Raw genomic sequence first — 18,509 nt, forward strand, 5'->3', positions numbered from 1 at the left:
CCCCAGCGGGGCCGGGGCCAGGGCGGAACCGGGCCGGGGACTGATGGAGTAAATCCTTTTATAGCCAGGCGGCAGCGCCGAGGGCTCCCGCCCTGACTTCATGGCTGGTTTTCCCGTGCGCTCACCGCCGGGAGCCGCGGCGGCCGCGCAGGGTCCCCCCGTGGGGATGCTGCGGGGGCACGGGTGACACCCACGGTGCCCGGCCGGGGCGGGCAGCGAGGCTGCGGCATCCCTCGGGCACCGCGCATGGGCATCCCGCAAATCCCGGGATTCCCTCTGCCCCGCGGGCACCAGCCGGAGCGGGTCAGGGCACAGCGGGGCACGCAGCAGCCCTGGCACCGCGCTGCGTTGATGCCACAGGGGGCCCCAGCCCCCAGGGAACTTCGCTGCCCGTGAAGTGGGACCCCCCTGGGCACCCCCGGGGCTGCCAGTCCTCCCGTGCCTCACAGGACACCCCTAGCCTCTCCACACCTGCTCTCCAGGGCAGCATTTTCCAGCCCATCTCCCAAAATCCCGTGGGGAGAAGGAACCAGCGCCACAGCAGGGCCTGGCTGACAGCCGGTGGCAGCTGCCCCACGGGACCCCTGGCAGGCGGCAGCAGGCACAGGCAAAGTGCAGACACTTTAATGCGAGTCCCTTCCCAGCAGATCCACGCGCGGGGAACGCGGCACCTTGGTGGGGAGCGGCGACGGGGGCCCACTGCGGCCACCCCCCCGGACGCTGGAGGAGACACGAGTGGGGCCTCTCCGGCCACTGCCACCACCGTGCTGGCCCCACGCACCCCCACCTCCCACCCACTCGACTCAGGCACTGAAGAGAGACCCACACCCACGTGCTCAGGGGGCCACGGGGCTGCTGGCACGGCGCTCGCCCCAATTCCCCCCCCGTGCCCACAGGCACACGGACACGGACCAGCAGCAGCAGTCCCTTTTCCAGTGTCACTTGCCACCGAGGACGGATGCTCCGGTGGCCCCCCAGCCCCGTTTTTGGCTATGACGGGCCCAGGGATGGGCACAAAGCTCCTGGAGGGACCCGGCTGACAGGGAGGAGGCAAACCAGGACCCCCGGGCTGTGTGGGGAGGGGGACGGAGTGGCTGGCAAGACCTGCAGCACAGACATCCCTCCCCAGGGGTGGTTCCCCCTCCCCAGGCTGCAGCCGGGCATTTGGCACAGTCCCAGGGCAGCAGGTGGCTGCAGGCTCCTAGAAGACGTAGATCTTGTCCCGCTGGACACAGTCCAGGTCATCGTCCAGCGTCAGCAGCACCTGTGGAGCGAGGAGAGTGAGGGGAGCAGGGCCCTGGTGAGCTGGGGAACTGGGGACAGTGGCTGCTGCGCTGGTGGGACCAGCACCTACCAGGAAGGAGCCGAACATGGCAATGGAGGAGAGGAAATGCCAGATGTCGTGGTCGTCAAAGAAGTCGAGCAGGATGCAGTCACGGTTGTGCTCCCGGGATTCAGCTGGCGTTTTCTGCCAGGCACAGGGCCAGCGTCACTGTGCCTGCCCATGGCCACCCTGTCCACCCCTCTGCCCGTGCCACCCTCCTGCTCACCTGCCAGGTGCTGAGCCCCTGGAAGAAGAAGAAGAGGGCAAAGCCCCAGACCACAGAGGTGCTGATGATGCAGAGCAGGGGGATGAGCTTGATGCGCTCGCCGCTGCGGAGCTGCGGGAGAGGCCGGGATCAATGTGTAGGCAGGAGCTGGCAGCAGAGCCCATCCCTGCCCTGCCCTCCCTGCTGGGCCTGCGGGGGCCGGGGGCTCGACTCCCACCTTCATGATAATGTAGAAGGCGAAGTAGAGGAGGAGGTTGCAGATGCCGATGGCCAGCAGGTAGGAAGCGAAGTCATTGGGGCGGACAATGAGGCCGTAGGCAGCTCTGGGGAGGCAGTGGGGTCAGCCTGGCAGTGGGGTCAGCCTGGGGGTCCCCCTGCCATGCCCGCTGTCCCCCAAGCGCGTGTCTGCAGCCCCCGGGAGATCAGGCAGAGTGTGGGGACTCCAGGGTGCCACAGCTGCAGGGGGACCTGTCATGCTGGGCTCACAGCTGCCACGAGCTGCCTGTCCTCAGCCCAGCCCCGCGGAGGGACGGCAGTGCCGCAGGAGCGGGGTGGGGGCGGCAGCAGGGATAGGGAGCAGCGGGGTGGGATCTGGCACGTGGCCAGCTCTGCACTCACAGCGACCAGTTGATGATGTTTCCCATGACCAGGAGCACCATTCGGTCCTGCAAAGGGCGAGGGGGCTGTGAGGGGTGGCGGGCAGCTGCTCTGGGGGGGGGGGCTGCCAGGGAGGGTCTCCACAGAGCCGGGGGCCCTGGTGCCAGCACTCACCACGTACATGGGCCCGCTGCACTGCCGGACGCAGTCCGTGTACAGCACGTGCAGGATCCTGCGCAGGATGCCCGAGTCTGCAGGGACAGGGGATGTGACACCGGAGGGCCACCACACTGCCCCCACCCCCCTCGCTCACAGTGCCCCCCCTCACCCAGCTTCCAGCGCCCCATGTAGTACAGCTGGGTGCTCAGCAGCAGCGTGGCCACGATGTGGATAACGGAGAAGACGATCCAGAAGGCCGTGTTCCCCTTCCCAAAGACCTGCAGGGCGAGCGGGGGGCGGGCAGTGAACTGTGGGGGGCCACCAGTCCCCCTCCCTCAGTGCCCACCATACTCACCACGCCCACCACGGAGAAGAAGATGACGAGGGCCAGGCAGGCGTAGGCGCTGTAGGCGCTGGCATTGATGTCCGGATGGCGCTTCTGGTAGAGCTTCAGCATGCAGAGCCCCGCGATCATGTACATGAAGGACGTGTCTGTGGGGGGCACAGCGGTGAGAGGGGCGTGGGTGGCCCCGGTGTGGGCGGTGGTGAGCCGGGGGGGCACTCACCGAACTGGAAGTTGGTGTAGTTGGGGCAGACGTGGTAGCAGGCGCTGAGCAGCCCCTCCATCATGAGGGCGGTGCCCATGGCGTAGAAGAGCCCGAAGTGCTTGGGGATGCCGCACTCCTGCGGGGCGGAGGGAAGGGACGGAGGGGCAGTGGGGGGTCCCAGGAGGCTGAGCCCCGCCAGGCAGCCCGAGCTCCTCAGGCAGCCGTGTCCCTTACCAGGGCGTGGGCGTCGTTGCGCAGGAGCGCGCGGTTGTAGTTGATCTCGCGCTGCAGGATGATCAGCAGGAAGAGCAAACCCAGCAGGACGTAGCCCAGGTTGCTGAGGATGTTGTTGAAAGCGCTGCGAGGGGCAAGCCCCGGTGTGGGTGCTGCGGACCCGCCTCCCTCCCCAGGGTCCCGCTGCAGCCCAGCCCTGGGCACAGGGGACCCCCAGCCACCCTCCACTGTCCCCCCAACCCACCTGAGGTTCCCCAGGGGGTGGGCGCACAAGAAGTTGTAGTAGCAGATGTCCTGGTTGCCAGTGACATTCACCACCTGTGGGCACGAGCAGGGTGAGGGACACAGGGGACTCCCAGGGTTGTCCCCATCATGTTGGGGAGTGGGGTTTCGGCCTGCAGTCCCCCAAGCTCCCAGGAGCCCCCCTCACTGCTGCCCTGGCCCCACTCACCGTCTGGTAGGTGATGACGAGCTGGACGACGGGGAGGGCGTAGAAGACAGCAATGGTGGCGATGTTCCTGGGAGACAGCAGGGATGTCAGGGGGTCCCTGCTGTGCGCCCCAGGCTGGGACACTGCTTGGTGCCCCCTCCCCATTGCCTCCCACTCACCAGAAGTAGATCTGGTACTTCTTGCGCAGCACCCGCTTGTCCTTGCGCGCCAGGTCAGCCACGCACAGGTATTGCTGGAAGGACAGGGGGTCAGGGGCTCGCCGGGCCAGCAAGGAGCAGCTGGCAGGGCTGGGGGCCGGGCAGGGACACACCTTGGTGCGGATGACATTCTTGTCGTAGTCAATGTCGGCCAGCGTGTCGTAGTCGTCCTCCTCAATGGAGCTGAGCGAGTCCATGCGCGGCCGGCCGGCCACGTTCTCCAGTGACCGCTCCCCTGCGGCCGAGCCGGGGCCGTCAGCAGAGCCCCTGGGCCACCCGCCTCGGTGCCCACCCCGCAGGACCCCAATCATCCCCAATTAATCACTGGGCTGCCTCCCTGCCGACTCACACCGGGGACACACCTCAGCTCCCTACGGCCCTGCCCCGGGGACAGGTGGTGGCTGTGCCCATGCAGGCAAGCGTTGCCCCGTGCCTGGGACCCGGGGCTCTGCCACATCGGGGACCACCAAGAGCCGGGTGGACAATGTCCTGCTCTGCAGCCCCTCAGGTGCTGCCCTTGCTCTGAGGGAGGGGAGCGGGGTGCTCTGTGCCCTGGGCACAAGCCTGGGCTGGGCAGATTTCACCCCAATTGGCCCGACCCTGCCCGGTACCAGCATCTACCCATGGCAATGCTCAGCGGCCTCATCGGGGTGGAGGGCGTGCGCCGCTTGAACTGCTCCTGCCCTTCAAAGGAAAGCCAGAGTTACTGGAGCAGAGCTCCCTGAGCTGTGTCACTGATGGAGACCCCGCTGGGGGCTGCACGGAGGGGCCGGCAGCCCCAGGACCCTTCCCGGAGATGGAGGGGGCAGAGCCAGGATGCCACCGGGCACGAGGCTCCGCAGGGCTGCGGCCACACCAGTGGCCCCACAACTCACCCACGTAATTGTAGGAGACTTCTGCCGAGCCCAGGCTGTCCGTGATGCCCTCGGTGCTGCTGGAGGAGCCATTCCCTGCAAGGACAAGGACAGGCAGAGGGTGGGCACAGCCCATGGGCAGGGGGTGAGGGACGGGGGACAGTGCATGGCACTCACCAAAGGAGCCGTAGCCGTAGCTGTCGTAGGGGCCATGGTTCAGGAAGGAGTCAGGGATGCTGCGTGAGTGACCTGTGGGACAGGAGGGTTCCTGTCACCCTTGGTGGCACCCCTGTCCCTGGGCTGCACGGCCCTTGGACACAAAGCAGCTCCCAGCACCCTGCCCTGGCATGGGGCAAGTTCAGAGCCAAGGACAGAGCTGGCACCTACCCAGGAGTGATGCTGGGAGTCCCCGGAAAGTCACGGGAAGAAAGAGACAGACCTAGTGAGATGCAAAGCCCCAGCACAGCCCTGCCAGCCCCACAGCAGGGAAGTCTGGGACTTCCCTGTCCCCCTGACACTGGGATTTGTCCCCAGGGACTCAGGGGGACAGTGGGGAACTCCTGCAGAGTCAGAGGCTTTGGCACAGGCTCAAGAGGGCAGAATAACCAGGAATTCCCCAGGCAGACCCCTCCGTGCTGCTGGCTGCTGCCTCTAGCCCTCACCTGTGTCCAGGTTGGGCGAATCCATGGCTGCCAAGAGCCCCTTCCTCTTGTGCTGCCTGCAGAGGGAAACAGCTGTCAGCCTGTTTGTGCCACTGCTGGGGCGAGGGGACACAGCCCGAGGGCCCCCACCAGGGTTGTGCCCACGGGCTCAGCACCCAGAGGGGCAGCGACACCCGGGCACTCACCGGCAGCTCTCCCAGCAGGCGATGAGCAGCGTGAGGACGTAGAAGGAGAGGAAGATGCCGAGACAGAAGAGCACACTGCGCACGTAGGCCTCGGCTGTGCAGAGCCAGGACAGGCTCTCAGCAGGGGTGGCACCTCGGGGGACCTGCCACGGGTCCCTGCAGAGCCCAGCACCCCCAGCCCCTCCCGGACTCACAGGTTATGGCAGGTGACACCATCACCTCCAGTGTCTTCTGCCGGTTGTGCTGATCCACGGGTTCATCTGAAGAAGGCAGGGACAGGGCTCAGCTCTTTGTCCTGTCCCCAGCTTGTCCCCACACACAGCCCATGGTGGCAGCCCCGCTGCAAACCTGGAGAGGCACCCTTGGAGAGGGGGTAGTAGGGCAGAGGCCCCCCGCACACCTCGTCCTCCGTCTTCACCACCACCACCACATAGAAGCTATGGCTGGGGAAATCCTTCTTCTGCAGCAAGAGACGGGGGTCAGCAGAGCCCAGCAGGGGATCTCCCATGCCAGAGGTTATCCCAGGGATATCCTTGTGGGCTCTGGTAGCCAGCGGTACCTGGCAGCACCAGGCAGGGACCGGGAGCGGCTCAGCCCTGTGCCCACCTGCACCGTGATGGCCGCCTTCTTCGTCATGGTCTGGTACATCCCGATGAAGGCCACGTTGTTGTCCAGGTCGTAGACGGGGCACTGCGGGGGCAGAGGGGCCGTCAGCCCCACCAGGCACCACGGGTCACCCAGAGAGGAGACCCACTGCCCAGACCTACCAGGATGTCCTGGATGGAGATGACGGAGCAGGGGAAGGCCATGGCCGAGGTCACCTTCACAATCACTGAGTCCACCTCCTCAGGGAACTCATACTTGAAGTACTGTGGGGAGAAAGGGCCTGTTGGTGCCACGGTGGCCACACTCCCCTCCTGGGTGCATTCCCCTCCCGTGCCACGCCATGCCAGCTGCCCTCACCTGTGGCTGGGCGGCCGTGGCGTTGAAGCTGAACCTTTCATTGGTCCTGCAGAGAGCACGGGAAAGGCGATGGGTGGCGAGGGGAGCCCACAGCCCCCGCAGCCCCCACAGGCAGCAGGCAGGGAGCGGGAGCGGGGCACGGGGCTCCCCTCACCGCAGCACAAAATTCTCCACGCGGGTGACCCGCAGCTGGTAGGAAGTGTTGAGGGAGAGCGTGGAGACATCCACGTAGAAGTGCTGGGTCTCCACCTCGGCCTTGGTCTGCGGCTGGCAGAGCGTGCGGCTCACCTCCTGGTACGCGTATTTCCGCTGGTACCTGCGCAGGGAGAGCCGTGTGCGCCCACCGACCCTGCTGGGGACCCCTGCCTGGGGCATCCCAGCCTGGGGAATCCCTGCAGGGGACATCCCTACATGGGACATCCCTGCACGGGGAATCCCTGCCTGCCCTGCTGGTACTCACAGGCCCCGGAGGATGAGCGGCACCTGGAAGGAGACCACCGCCTCCTTCTGCCTCACCACGAAGAGGACGGGCCGGTCCTTGTGGTCCGAGAGGACGTTGACCGATACCCGCACGCCCTCGGTCTGCGGGAACAGGGGCAGGTGAGGCGTTGGCCGGGCAGGTCGGGCCGCGGCAGCTCGAACCGAAGGCTGGACTTTGCTCGGCCGCCGTGGCAGAGGCTGCCGTGCCCCGTGCACCCCACAGCCCCGGCAGCCCTGCGGAAGGTCAGCCCGCGGGGGACGTGGCGGTGGTGACCACCCCGACTCACCCTGTTCCTCCGGACGCTGTGGTTGAAGGCGTAGATGTTGAGCAGGTTGGCGTCCACCCAGTCGATGTAGGTGGTGTTGAACTGCGCTTCCTTTTCCTGCACGTCGCGGTCCCTGCGCGGCTGGGGCTGGAGCTGGGGCTGGAGCTGGGGCCGGACGGGCGGCGGGGACAGCAGTGCCCCGGCCAGCAGCGCCCAGGCCAGCGCGGCCGCCCCGGCGCCCGACATCCCGCCAGCATCCCCGGCCAAGGTCCGCGGGGCTGGACGGCACGGACGGGACGGGTCGGCACGGGGCGGGATGGGGCGCTCAGCCGGGGCGCTCCGCCGGGGCGCGCTGCCCCATGGCCGGGCCGTGCGGGCGCTGCTGGGGGCGCGGAGCCGCTGCCGGTGCCGATCCCGCTGCCGATCCCGGTCCCTCTCCCCTTCCCGTTCCGCACCGCGGTAAACACGGACCGGCGGTGACGTCAGGCCCGTCGCACGCCGAGGGCCCGGCCGGGGAAGTGACGCGGCGGGCGGGGCGGGGGGACCGGCCCGAGCCCGGGGGAGCGGCGCGACCGGGACCCCCGCCCCGGGGCACCGAGCCCCGTGCGCGACCCCGCATTGACATTTATATCTCCACAGGGGACCGCACAGGGGGAAGCCCTGCTCTGTAGGGGAGCCCCCGTCCCGTATAAAACCCCATAAGGGAGCTCTGCTCTATATGGGACCCCACAGGGGAAGCCCTGCTCTATAGGGGAGCCCCAAGCCCATATAGGACCCCGGCTCCGAAGGGGAGCCCCTGCTCCTTATGGGATCCTGTACAGGAAGCCCAGTTCCCTGCAGAACCCCACAGGAAAAGCTCTGGTCTATGGGGCAGCTCCCACCCTATAGAACCCTATAGGGGAGCCTTGTCCTATGTAGTACCCCATAGGGGAGCCCCTGCTCCATAGGAGACCCCATATGGAGTCCCTGCCCCACAGGGAAGCCCCGGTGCCATGTAGCACTCTGGACACCCACCCAAACCCCTTGCCCAGCCTGCCTGCCCCCAAAGTCCATGAGAACACGGAAGAATCCTGTCAGGCAATGGCTCTGCCCCATCCCTTTCTCCTGCTGCTCTCTGGATTGCCACCGGGGTTCCTGCGGCCTCTCCTGTTTGTAGCACCCGTCACCACCAGAGATGGAATAATTCAAAGTAACTTGGGAGTTTTCCCGTGCTTGGGGGAAGCCGGAGTGATGCCACACTGCATTTATGGTGTGTCTCCCAAAGCACCCCCCATCCCAGCTGTTGCCAAGCCTCTGGCTTCCAGGCCTCTCTCCAACAGCTCTGTGGCTTTCATATCGCATTTTATTTGCCTGCAGTTGGGGGTTCTGATTCTAAATCCCCCTCTGAGGGGCTCAGCCCCGTGTCACCTCACTCAGAGCCACTTCCTGGGCTGGCTGTGACATCCAGGACCGCTGCCGCTGGCATCCTGCTCTGCTCCACGGGACAAATGCCACGAGACAAGGCACTGCTGCTATTGTGCACTTTATTTCTCCGGGCCCTCCTGTCCCTGAGGATCCCACAGTTTGGACAGTCTGCCCGTTGTTTCCAGGTGCAGGTGGTGACGCTGGCGGCAGATGGGACAACCTCAGGGACAGACATGTGGGAAGAGAAGCAGAATTCCGACCGACTCCTCAGCTCTGATGGAACTCGAGTCGCCTCTTGTGGGATGGCTGTGAGCGGGATTGCGTGGGGATGTGCACTCCCTCTTTGTTCCAGGGCCATTAGAGATAAATCACTTGGGAATCAAATACAAGCCAATGTCCTGTCGAGGGCCAAAATAAACCAGTTCCCTTCACCTGCAGCACCGTGCTCACAGGTTTGGGTGCAGCACCCAGATCTGCACGGGGAAAGGAGGACAAACAGACTAAACCAGCCCCAAACGGAGTGGGGAAAGCAGGAATTAAACGAGGAGCAAAGGATCTGGGTGAGCACAACTCCCAGAGCCGGGGAGGACCCGCACTGGGAGGTTTGGCAGCACCTGCCCGGCCCCGTGGAGACTTCCAGGAGTGACCGAGACAGGGCAGGAGACGGCTGGGCACACACACACACACACACACAGGCTGCGACACGGTGGGTGAAACATTGACATTTATATCGAAATATGCACTAACAGTGACTTCTACCAGCCGATGCATTTTTGCCAAAGCAGAATCACAATGGTTGTGTCCTGGGGAAGGCTTGGGGCAGCGGGTGGACAGTGAGGGGAGGTACGGGGGCCTCCCCGCTCCTGCCTCACCCTCCCCCGGCACCTCACAAGACTCTGCCATTTCACATCTTTTGTTTGTTTTCCTCTCTGCTGCATAAACACGAAACTGGACACGCTCACTCAGAGGAGGCCACAGCTCCAGCCCAGCCCCGTCCCAAGGGACATCCAGAGCTGGAATTGAAGTTTTCTCACAGGAGGCACGCGGATTTCAGCACTAGGTGAGCAGGAGGCAGAACTCCTCTTGCCCACAACACCTCTCAGGTGAGCAGGGCAGTTTCCTGCCAGGCGGCGACAAGCAGAGCCAAGAGCACTGAACCAGCACAGAGTGTGGCACCTCAGCAAGCCAAGCCTAATCAGAGCCAGCAGAGCCTCTCCAGAGCCTGCCAAATTCCCCGGTCCACTCGGCACCCTGCCAACAGGGCTGGCTCACAGCGAGCACAGGGTGCCGAGCGAAGTGGGAGCTTTACTGGAGAGGACATTCCTGGTTAGCGTCTCTTCAGCCAAATGCAGCAGCAGCAGCAGCAGGGAGGGAGGGAAGCAGGGGTGCAGAGATTAAACTAGCACACAGCCTTTTCTCGCAAGCCTGGAGATGGAAAGCTCTCAGGGGGCAAGAATGGGGTTTATGCTGGCTCCCTGGGAGGGCTTGGGATGGGATAAGCCCTTCCCCAGGAATTCTCCACTGCAGTATACTTTTAACATCTGATTTTCCACTTGCCCTTTCCCAATTTTTCCAGTCAGAACCTTATGGGAAGCGTGAGCAGTGTTCCCTCAAAGCCTGCCCTGCAAGGCCGTGGAGCTTCAGGGAGCAGCACCCCTGGTCTGGATCATGGGGGTAGAACGGGATCCCTCCTCTCCCATGGCACTCTGCAACTCCCTGCTTCTGATCCTGGCCAGGGGAACGCTTCACCTTTCCTTCATCTGTGTGTAGATCACATATACTGGAAACAAAACACACACTATGCATGCAATCCAGGCAGGAATCCTGCTATGATCAAATCTACAGGAGGAGGGGGATGAGGTGGGACATTAGGGGATTCCTCAACGCTAGGTCAGAGTTACACACCAGCCCCTTGGCTGCAGCAAAGGGCAGACAGACTATGTACAGTACCTATGGGCTCCAGCAAAGCCACCTGACACCTGAACACCCCTCCCTTGGAGCACGGAGTGGAGCTCTCCGTTCCTCCCAGGTTTACCCGCCTGGAATCCCGCGGGAAGCACAAACCCAGCGTGGCACCACTGAGCTCCAGCTCCAGCAGGTAAGGCAGGGAGGAACAGACTTGGTTTAAAACAGGTTATCTGCAAGTTATCAATTCATCTAGGGCTCTGCTTCTCAGGTCCAAACCATTTCTTTCTGGAAGAGAAGCTATCAGTTTTAAATGAAAAGTTGTTCCACTACAACCAGCCGTCTGACCTACAAACCAAACCAAAACCCACTGAGCCACAGCCCTTTAGGAGGGCACCTGCCCCTCTGGCTGCCTTGCTAGAGGTGAGGAGCAGCGTCCAGGGCAGGAGAAGCTACGCCTTCACTTCTTACTCTAAGAGGCTGTAGTTGCTCAAATGTTTATACAAGTAAACCAGTAGTGATAAGGAAATATACACCTTGGGATCTGTAAAGCTTCAGAGTGATTTAGGCCTTGCAGCCAGGGGCTCTTCATGTGGGTTTGCTTTAGAAAAAAAGGATGTAACAGTCATACTTAATAAAAAAATAGAAAAAAAAACTGCCAAGAGCCTGGGCACCTCAGAGGGATGTCTGTCAGTTCCAGAGGAGCGAGACTGCTAATTACTGGATCATTAAAATCCTACACTGAGCAACTGCTAAAAGCCAGCAACATCACGGGCAGCAGGAGCAGGGGCCAGCAGCAGCACCCAAACGGGAGCGTTCCCAGGAGAGCTGCGTGGGAGGGAAGGTGCCCCCGCTAGCAGGACTGGGGAAACGAGCACAAGACAAGCACTGGGGAGTGTTACACGAGTTCAGGTAACTGTTTGCTTCTTTAAATTTCTGAATTCCAGTTTCAAGCTGCTTCAGGAAAGGAGTGAGAAAGCAACACGTGTCATTTAACCCCCCCCAGTAAAAAAACAAACAACAAACAAACAACCAAAAAAAAACCCCAAACAAAACAAACAAAAAAAAAAAAAAAACAAAACAAAAAAAACAAACCAAAACCGCCTAAAAGGTGGAACCGAGTTTGGAAAAATGCATCTGTTCTGGCTTTTGCAAGTGGAATGTGATTCTTGTTCCCAGGCAAATACACAGAGCACGATGGCTGCAGCCAGGAACGGTGAGCCAGGAGCGGGCTGTCGGACAGGCTACAAGGGGTCTAGGACAACCACAGAGCAACAAGACATGAGAGGGGCACAGAGTGACAGTCCTGTTCTCGTTTTAAATGAGGAATGGTTTAAAAGTAAAACTCTTCAGCTAATTTCCTCCTGCAATAAAACCAACCCAGCCGGCCCTCGTATGTACAAGACCAGTTAAACATGAGCCTTCCCCCTCAAAACACTAGGTACGGACATCCGGTAACATTCTACAATGGAAAGTGCTTTAAGAAAGAAGGATTCTGTAGTGCCAGTGACAGAACTGATCTGATGGGCTGGATGATGCTCTCCACGCTGACAGCAGCGACTCAGGCCAGGGCAGCTCGTTTCTCCTCGGGGGTCTCCTCCAGCAGCTGCATGATCAGTTCATGGAGGGGCTTGCAGACCTTGGCATAGCCCCCGCCCGTCAGGTGCAGGAAGTCGAACATGTCGTGGTAGGAGATGGTGCCATCCGAGTGCACGAAGCCCACGTCCACGTCCAGCAGCTGCACGTTGGGCAGTTTGGGGAGCGAGGCTTTGAGCAGATGGTTCACCATGGCGTTCTTCTGCCGCAGCGGGTTTGGCTTCTCTCCACGAGGTAGCAGGCCCTGGCACAAGAGGAGGCAGAAAAGAGCTTTGTGTGACTCTGATGTTATCAGGAGCCCTCCCTTCCCTTCCAATTCGGGCTGCCTGTCAAGGTTTAGGATGTCTGTGACAAGAGGAACTCATTCTTTGAATCAGAGTTTGTCCGTTCAGGCCTAATGTGAAATGCAAGTGAAGGAGCCAGATGAGCTACGAGCATTGACTGGCAGGGAAACTGCTTTATTTTATTTTTTAAATGTATCAGCCTGAGCTCTTTCCATACACTTTCAGCTCCTCAGCTAGACAAGCAGCAGCTTCCTTAGGACAAGGAAGCCAACTAGGATTCCCAATGCCAGCTGGGATTTGGGCACCTATTTTCCCCTCACAGGACTTCCTCAGCAACATTAATAAGTGAGATAGTTACTGGGAATGAGTCCACCCAGCTTTGGAGGGGCCAAAGGAGGGCTCTTGCAAAGCCAAGCCAGTGAGGGGAGGCACAAAACAGAGGACAGATCAAGGGACTGCCCTCTCAGCACCGACCAGTGACTCCCAGTAAGGCAGAGGCACAGCCCAGGGAGCAGGGACGTACCAGCACGATCACTTTGGCCTGTGGCTGCTGGGTGTTTATCAGGCGCACGATGGCCTCGATTCCCCCTGCGACTTCTTCTGCTGTGTTTTCATGGTTATTTGTTCCAACCCAAACAACAATGACCTGCAAGGAGAAAAAAATGTTTGCAGTTTTTCCAGAACAAGTGGTAACAGGGCTGATGACCCTGAAATCTCTGCGTAAACATCATCTGTGGCCAGAGAACTGCAGGGAGAGTTGGGCTGAAGAGTTCAGCCCCGGGGCTGGCAGTGCTCACTGCTCTCAGAGGGAAGGCACTTGTGCCAGGCCTGCAGCTGCAGGTGTCCTTCACCGTGCACCTGGATATCCTCACGAACTCTGCAGCTCGTACCTTGGGCTTAATGTTCTCCAGTTCACCGTTCTTCAGTCTCCATAGAACATGTCCCGTGGTGTCTCCACCAATCCCAAAATTCAGTGCATGGAGCGGTGAGAAGAGCTCTCGCCAGATCTGCAAGCAGAAATCAAGGTGCTGTTTTAGAGCAGCATCCTGGCTGCGAGGCAAAGACACCACACGGTGTCCTCAAGGTCACTGAGAGAGCCACGAGCCCTGCTCTGAAAACTCACTCCACAAAGGGAATTTAGACAAGGGATGAGGTTTTATTTGGAATCAGAAGAGATGGAGCTGCTGATGTTCAAGCCCTCAGACCTGGCACAAAGGAAGGAAAGATCTCCGGAGCAGTGATTTGCTGAACTCATCAGAGCCCCAGAGTGCTGATCTATTGCAGATCACGGTGTTCCTAAGGCACTGTGCCTTTGAAGAAGGAATCTATGACCTGATTAAATCCTTCTCATCCCCAGGTAACAAAACTAGAACAAAGGAAAGCAGCTCTTGCAGAACAAAACAAGTCAGCTGCCACCATGGCAGAACAGAACTCTTCTTTCCCTCCAGAGTTTTAGGGAAGAACCAGTGGATCAATGCTTCTGGCACCCTGAATTCTACAGGGCTAAGTGTGTTCTGGCCACGCCAGTACAACCAGAGGGAATTCGATGGCCCTCAGGAGGCTGGAATCTGAGAGCCGAGGGGCTGTGCATGTGTGCCAAAATGGAGGCAGTTGGTGGTGGCCTCAGAGAGGGAGGCAAGAGCAGCAAGGTAAAGCAGTGTCCAGGCAACGGGGAGTTCAGGAAGCAGGGCAGGAATGCCTCAGGAGACGGCAGTGAAAACGGGAACAATGGAAATCATCAGTGCTACACGTGATCAGCAGCTACTGGGTTAGAGAGAGATGCTCCCATTGCTCTAATCCACCCCTCCCCTCCTCGATCCCTACCTCATACTGCTGTAGCAACTGCACCATGGAGTCCCCCACGAAGAGCACGTCGGGCTCCTTGTCCTTGCAGTCCAGGACAAACCGATTGTGCTGTTAAAGAGAGCAGCAAGTGAGCTCCAGGTGACAATTCCTCCTGGGCATCCATCCCTGCTGCAGGACAGGGACAGCTGCCCAACCAGTTTCCCCTGCTGCCATGCCCTCCAGCACCCTTGCCTGCATTAACCCCTGAGCTGCTGGACACTGCTCCCAACTCCAAAACCCCCAGGAGGATCCCGGGTTGGATGAAACTTGGCATGGTTTAGTTTATGGCCATTGCTCCTCATCCTGTTACTGAGCATCACTGAACAGAGTCTGGCCCATCCTCTGACACCCCTTGGAGACATTTGTATGGATTCATGGGATCCCCTTTCAGTCTTGTCTGGACTAACCTGGCCCAGCTCCTGCAGGCACTCCTCATTAGAGAGAGGCTCCAGACCCCTCTTCCTTTGCTCCATCACGACAGGACACGCAGGTGTGACAGCCACGAGCTCCAGGCTGTTGTGACCTCGGGGTCCCAATCGTGGCCTGGGCAGCACTGGCCCAACATCCCCCCAGTACCGAGGATCCACCTGCCAGCCTTACCTGTGACATCCACCTGTCATCGCCCTGAATGTCCTCAGCAGCGTGTGGGACTGCTGCCGGGTTGGAGTCCCCCATGGCCATTCTGTTCCTGTGGAAAGAACAGCTCACACCCACTGCTTCCAGCAGCTCCCGCAGTGCCAGGGCTGGGAAAAGGCTGCGGGAATCCCCTGCACAATTCCTGCCTTATTCCTGTGGGTGCTGACAGCTGGATGACAACAACAACAACACGGATGTTGCTCCACGCCAGAGTGACTCTGCACCAGACATTCCCCTGGAGCCAGGCGCTGACGGACATCCCGGCACGGAGAACAAAGCACAGCTCCGAGGATGCTCTGCAGACCCACACCTGAGCCACGCAGGGCTTCATGAACTCAGCAACAAACGCTGAGACTCTGAGGATAAGTCCCTGGATAAGCCCAGAGATCCAGCTCACAGCTGCTGAGCTCCACGGCCCAGGTGGATAATCTGGCTCCGGGAGCACCACATCGTGGTGGGGTTGATCCCAGAATCCCAGAACCGCTACGAGTTGGGAGGGATCTCTGAAGATCATCCAGTCCAACTCCGCTGCCAAGGCAGGGTCACCTGGAGCAGGTGACACAGAAATGCATCCAGGGGGGTCTGGAATGGGCCCAGAGAGGGAGAATCCAGGCCCATCCCCGGTCAGCTGTTCCAGTGCTCTGCCACCCTCCGTGGAAAGAAGTTCTTCCCCATGCTGAGGCAGAATTCGCATTTCAGTTTATGGCCACTGCTCCTTGTCCTGTGGCTGGGCATCACACAGCAGAGTCTGGCACCATCCTCTGACACCCCTCGGAGATATTTGTACGGATTGATGGGATCCCTCCCACTATTCCTTTCTTCACACTGACCAGGCCCAGCTCCCAGCTCTCCCCAGCAAAGAGATGCTCCAGCCCTTCACCATCTTTGCAGATCCCGAAGGATCTACAGCGGGACGAGCAGCGGGATGATGCTTCCCGCGGCCGCCGCCTGCAGCCCGGTGGGCGCACACCGCGCCCCGCGCCCATCGCGGCGGGCTGGGCTGAGCAGGGCGGGTTCCCACCGCGTCCCCCTCCCTTTCCCCCTCCCGCTGCCGCCCGCCCCCCGCGCCGGTGTCCCGGGCCGGCCCCGCCGCGCCCCGCGGTCCCCCCGCACTCACGGCGGCTGCGGCTCCTTCCCCCGCGACTCCATGGCGGGCGCGTCCCCTCCGCTCGGCCCCGCGCCTGCGCCGCTTCCGCTTCCGCTTCCCCCGCGCGCGCCCCGGCCGCCGCTTCCGCCCCGCGCCCGCGGAAGTCCCGCCCCTCCGCCGTGACGTCACTGCACCGCTCCCGTGACGTCATGCCGCCCCGGTGGCGAGCGATGGAGTCACTCCCTGATGGAGTGACGTCACAAGGAACCCTTTTCCTATTTACCGCGGGTTTCACCCTAAAGCCGCAGCACCTCCTGCTCCTCGTCATGACGTCGTTCTCCCACCCCTGACGTCATTCTCCCGCCACGATGAGGCGTGACCTGCATGTGGGCGGTCCCTGATGTCCCCGCAAGGAGTGATGTCACACGTTTCCCATTATCTGTGGGTTTTGCCCCAAAACTGAAGCCGCTCCCTGGCCCCAGGGGGGCACCAGATGGGGCAGCCTCGCCATGACGTCATTCAGCTATCCCCACTGGGAAGTGACGTCAGACTCCTCTCCCATATCTCACTGGTTTCGCCCCAAATCTGCAGCACCCACCGCCCACCGCGGCCCCTCTCTGTGACGTCATTCTACATCCCCGCAACGTCATTGTCCTCCCGAGGTGAGGCGTGACGTCACGAGCAGCAAGTTTCCCATTTCCCGCGGGTTTCTCCCCAAACCCGCAGCGCGCCTCTCTCCCCCGGCCCGCCGCCAGGGGGCGCCGTGCCCGGCCCGCGCTCCGTGACGCGCGCGGTGACGTCAGGGCCCCGCCCCCGTCGCCATGGCAGCCGCCCGCCCCCCGGCGCCCCCCCGCGGATGAGCTCACGCGGTGCCGCAGCCCCGCGGGGGGGTTCGCTCCGCGCGACAAGATGGCGGCGGCGGCTGCGGCGGGAGGAGGCGGCGGAGCGGGGGCTCCCCCCGCGGCCCCCCGGCTCTCCCCGGCCCCGCCGCCCCCGCGGCCCCCCGGGCCCGCCCGCATCGGCTACTACGAGATCGAGCGCACCATCGGCAAGGGCAACTTCGCCGTGGTGAAGCTCGCCACGCACCTGGTGACCCGCGCCAAGGTGAGTCCCCCGCGGGGGTCGCGGCGCTGCCCCGGTGAGCGGGGAGGGAGCGGGGAGCGGCCCCGAGCCTCGCCACCCCCGAGCGGGCGCTGCCGGGGAGCGGGGCCGCTGTCACGGGTGACACGGGTGTCCCCGCGGGTCCCGTGGCGCCGAGATAACGTGGAGGCGGAGCGGGGGGGATGCTCCCGTGGTACCCGGGGATGCTCCCGGCGTACCGGGGGGGACACGGAGGGCAAGCGGGGAACAGGTCGTTTCTTACCGAAACGGTGAGAATTGATCGTGGCCGAGTCTTCAGGGCCGTGAGGAAGCGCAGGGAATAGCGCGAGGAAGGGCCTCCCGAGGGAGCGGCGAATCCAGGTGGATCCAGGTACGGGCGCGCTCCCAGGTGAGCCCCGGAAGATGGCAGGAGATCCGGGTGGATCCAGGCACGGGCGAGCCCTGGAGCACGGCAGGAGATCCGTGAGGAACGGCAGTATCGCTGCTGTACTCCTGATCGTGCCCGTGACACCGAGCTCCCGGAGAGGGCTTGTCCTGCTGCATGCACCAGTGCTGCTACACCGGGATCTTCCCGGGAGCTGCAGCAGGAGGAGAGCTGCTGGAAGCAGGGCTGGCATGGGAAGACAGCAGGCAGGCCTTAACCAAACCCCTGCGCTTGCCCTGCTCTTGGCTCTGTGCTGGCTCCTTGGAAGCGCTGCAGAGGGAGGACTGTGTTGGCTGGGATTGTCCCTCTGTCAGTTCCCAGGGTTGTCCCTCTGTTGCTTTCTGGGGTTGCCCTTCTGTCACTTTCAGGGATTGCCCCCCTGCCAATTTCAGGCACTGTCCCTCTGTCAGTTCCCGGGATTGCCCCTCTGTCGGTCTCAGGAGTGACATTGTTTTGAAACACGAGGAGAAACCTACCATCGCCTTCGTTTGTTGGAGCTCTGGCTCTTTGCCCGGATAATAAAGTGAAATTAATTTCAGGGGCTATTTAAACATCAGTTATAACACCTCCTGGACAGTTCTTTTCAGAGCTGGGCTGTATTTGCCTGCCCTGATGGCTGTTTTGTGCCTGCAAGTGCTCGATGCCACAATTTAACCTGCACTTGAGGTGTTCTGTGCTGTTGTTCTCCCCATGATAAACCTCAGCCTTGCTGAGAGAAACAGGTTGATGGGTTCAGGAGCTTCGAGTGCAGGAGACTGACCCCTCTGAGTGGAGATCACTCCTGGAGAAGGAGTGATCCAACTCCAGGTTGCTTTCCTGTTCCTGTTTCCAGACTCCCTCCTCCGGTCAAGGTTTCTTCTCAGTGGTGCTGACTCTGAGGTTTGCAAAATACCAAAGCAGAGACCATCTTTTGCGTGGGAATAGTTGATTTTGTCTGAAGAATGGCAGAGTGTGCACACAGATTTTGTCTGGAAATTGTGTTCCACGTCTACAGGGCCAAGGCTGGATTTTACACGTTGGATTTGGATGATGGAAGGGGATACTAAGCTTGGAAAGCTTTGCTTTATAGCAGCGTACACTC

At 61.4% G+C, this 18,509-nt stretch overlaps 3 protein-coding genes across 12 annotated transcripts in view; 1 reads left to right on the forward strand and 2 right to left on the reverse strand.

Annotated features, from left to right (window-relative positions):
- Positions 1 to 608: 608 nt before the first annotated feature.
- SIDT2 (SID1 transmembrane family member 2) lies at positions 609 to 7,624 on the reverse strand. 7 transcript variants are annotated; one of them, XM_048328693.1, is made up of 28 exons: positions 7,168 to 7,610; positions 6,861 to 6,982; positions 6,555 to 6,716; positions 6,401 to 6,446; positions 6,205 to 6,306; positions 6,044 to 6,127; positions 5,786 to 5,897; positions 5,632 to 5,697; positions 5,438 to 5,531; positions 5,253 to 5,308; positions 4,978 to 4,989; positions 4,768 to 4,839; positions 4,612 to 4,686; positions 4,358 to 4,420; positions 3,850 to 3,971; positions 3,698 to 3,771; positions 3,540 to 3,606; positions 3,333 to 3,406; positions 3,089 to 3,212; positions 2,873 to 2,990; positions 2,662 to 2,798; positions 2,476 to 2,584; positions 2,322 to 2,398; positions 2,169 to 2,215; positions 1,768 to 1,873; positions 1,551 to 1,661; positions 1,355 to 1,468; positions 609 to 1,264 (listed from the first exon to the last, which is right to left on the reverse strand). In XM_048328693.1, exons 1-28 carry the CDS (start codon positions 7,390 to 7,392, stop codon positions 1,202 to 1,204), a joined length of 2,634 nt encoding a protein of 877 aa, XP_048184650.1. In that variant the 5' UTR covers positions 7,393 to 7,610; the 3' UTR covers positions 609 to 1,201. The 7 variants fall into 7 exon arrangements, with proteins under 7 accessions (XP_048184650.1, XP_048184651.1, XP_048184652.1 ...); XM_048328694.1 differs by lacking the exon at positions 4,978 to 4,989 and having other exon boundaries at positions 7,168 to 7,624; XM_048328695.1 differs by lacking the exon at positions 4,358 to 4,420 and having other exon boundaries at positions 7,168 to 7,624.
- A 1,028-nt stretch (positions 7,625 to 8,652) lies between these two features.
- Positions 8,653 to 17,359, reverse strand: PAFAH1B2 (platelet activating factor acetylhydrolase 1b catalytic subunit 2). Of its 2 annotated transcripts, none has more exons than XM_048328551.1 (6): positions 17,267 to 17,359; positions 14,781 to 14,868; positions 14,160 to 14,249; positions 13,226 to 13,342; positions 12,859 to 12,981; positions 8,653 to 12,295 (listed from the first exon to the last, which is right to left on the reverse strand). In XM_048328551.1, exons 2-6 carry the CDS (start codon positions 14,859 to 14,861, stop codon positions 12,017 to 12,019), a joined length of 690 nt encoding a protein of 229 aa, XP_048184508.1. In that variant the 5' UTR covers positions 14,862 to 14,868; positions 17,267 to 17,359; the 3' UTR covers positions 8,653 to 12,016. The 2 variants fall into 2 exon arrangements, with proteins under 2 accessions (XP_048184508.1, XP_048184507.1); XM_048328550.1 differs by lacking the exon at positions 17,267 to 17,359 and adding an exon at positions 15,934 to 16,034.
- Positions 16,880 to 18,509, forward strand: part of SIK3 (SIK family kinase 3) — a 70,919-nt gene continuing 69,289 nt past the window's right edge. The window contains exon 1 of one of the 3 annotated variants that reach the window (XM_048328547.1): positions 16,880 to 17,007. The gene's annotated coding sequence lies outside the window, so the exon portion shown is untranslated. The remainder of the gene's footprint in view (positions 17,008 to 18,509) is intronic. The other 2 variants (XM_048328548.1, XM_048328546.1) reach the window with 2 other exon arrangements.

The sequence above is a fragment of the Corvus hawaiiensis genome, chromosome 25, assembly GCF_020740725.1.
Source record: "Corvus hawaiiensis isolate bCorHaw1 chromosome 25, bCorHaw1.pri.cur, whole genome shotgun sequence".
Classification (NCBI taxonomy): Eukaryota; Metazoa; Chordata; class Aves; order Passeriformes; family Corvidae; genus Corvus; species Corvus hawaiiensis.

Excerpts from the sequence above, each read along its gene's own strand:
- SIDT2 (XM_048328693.1), bottom strand. The coding sequence starts at position 7,392 with ATGTCGGGCGCCGGGGCGGCCGCGCTGGCCTGGGCGCTGCTGGCCGGG. Across the intron at positions 6,128-6,204 it reads TCTCCATCCAGGACATCCTG|TGCCCCGTCTACGACCTGGA; the intron begins GTAGGTCTGGGC and ends CTGCCCCCGCAG. Across the intron at positions 3,607-3,697 it reads AAGTACCAGATCTACTTCTG|GAACATCGCCACCATTGCTG; the intron begins GTGAGTGGGAGG and ends GCTGTCTCCCAG.
- PAFAH1B2 (XM_048328550.1), bottom strand. The coding sequence starts at position 15,965 with ATGGAGTCGCGGGGGAAGGAGCCGCAGCCGCC. Across the intron at positions 14,250-14,780 it reads ATGACAGGTGGATGTCACAG|CACAATCGGTTTGTCCTGGA; the intron begins GTAAGGCTGGCA and ends TCTCTTTAACAG. Across the intron at positions 12,296-12,858 it reads AGGCCAAAGTGATCGTGCTG|GGCCTGCTACCTCGTGGAGA; the intron begins GTACGTCCCTGC and ends CTCTTGTGCCAG.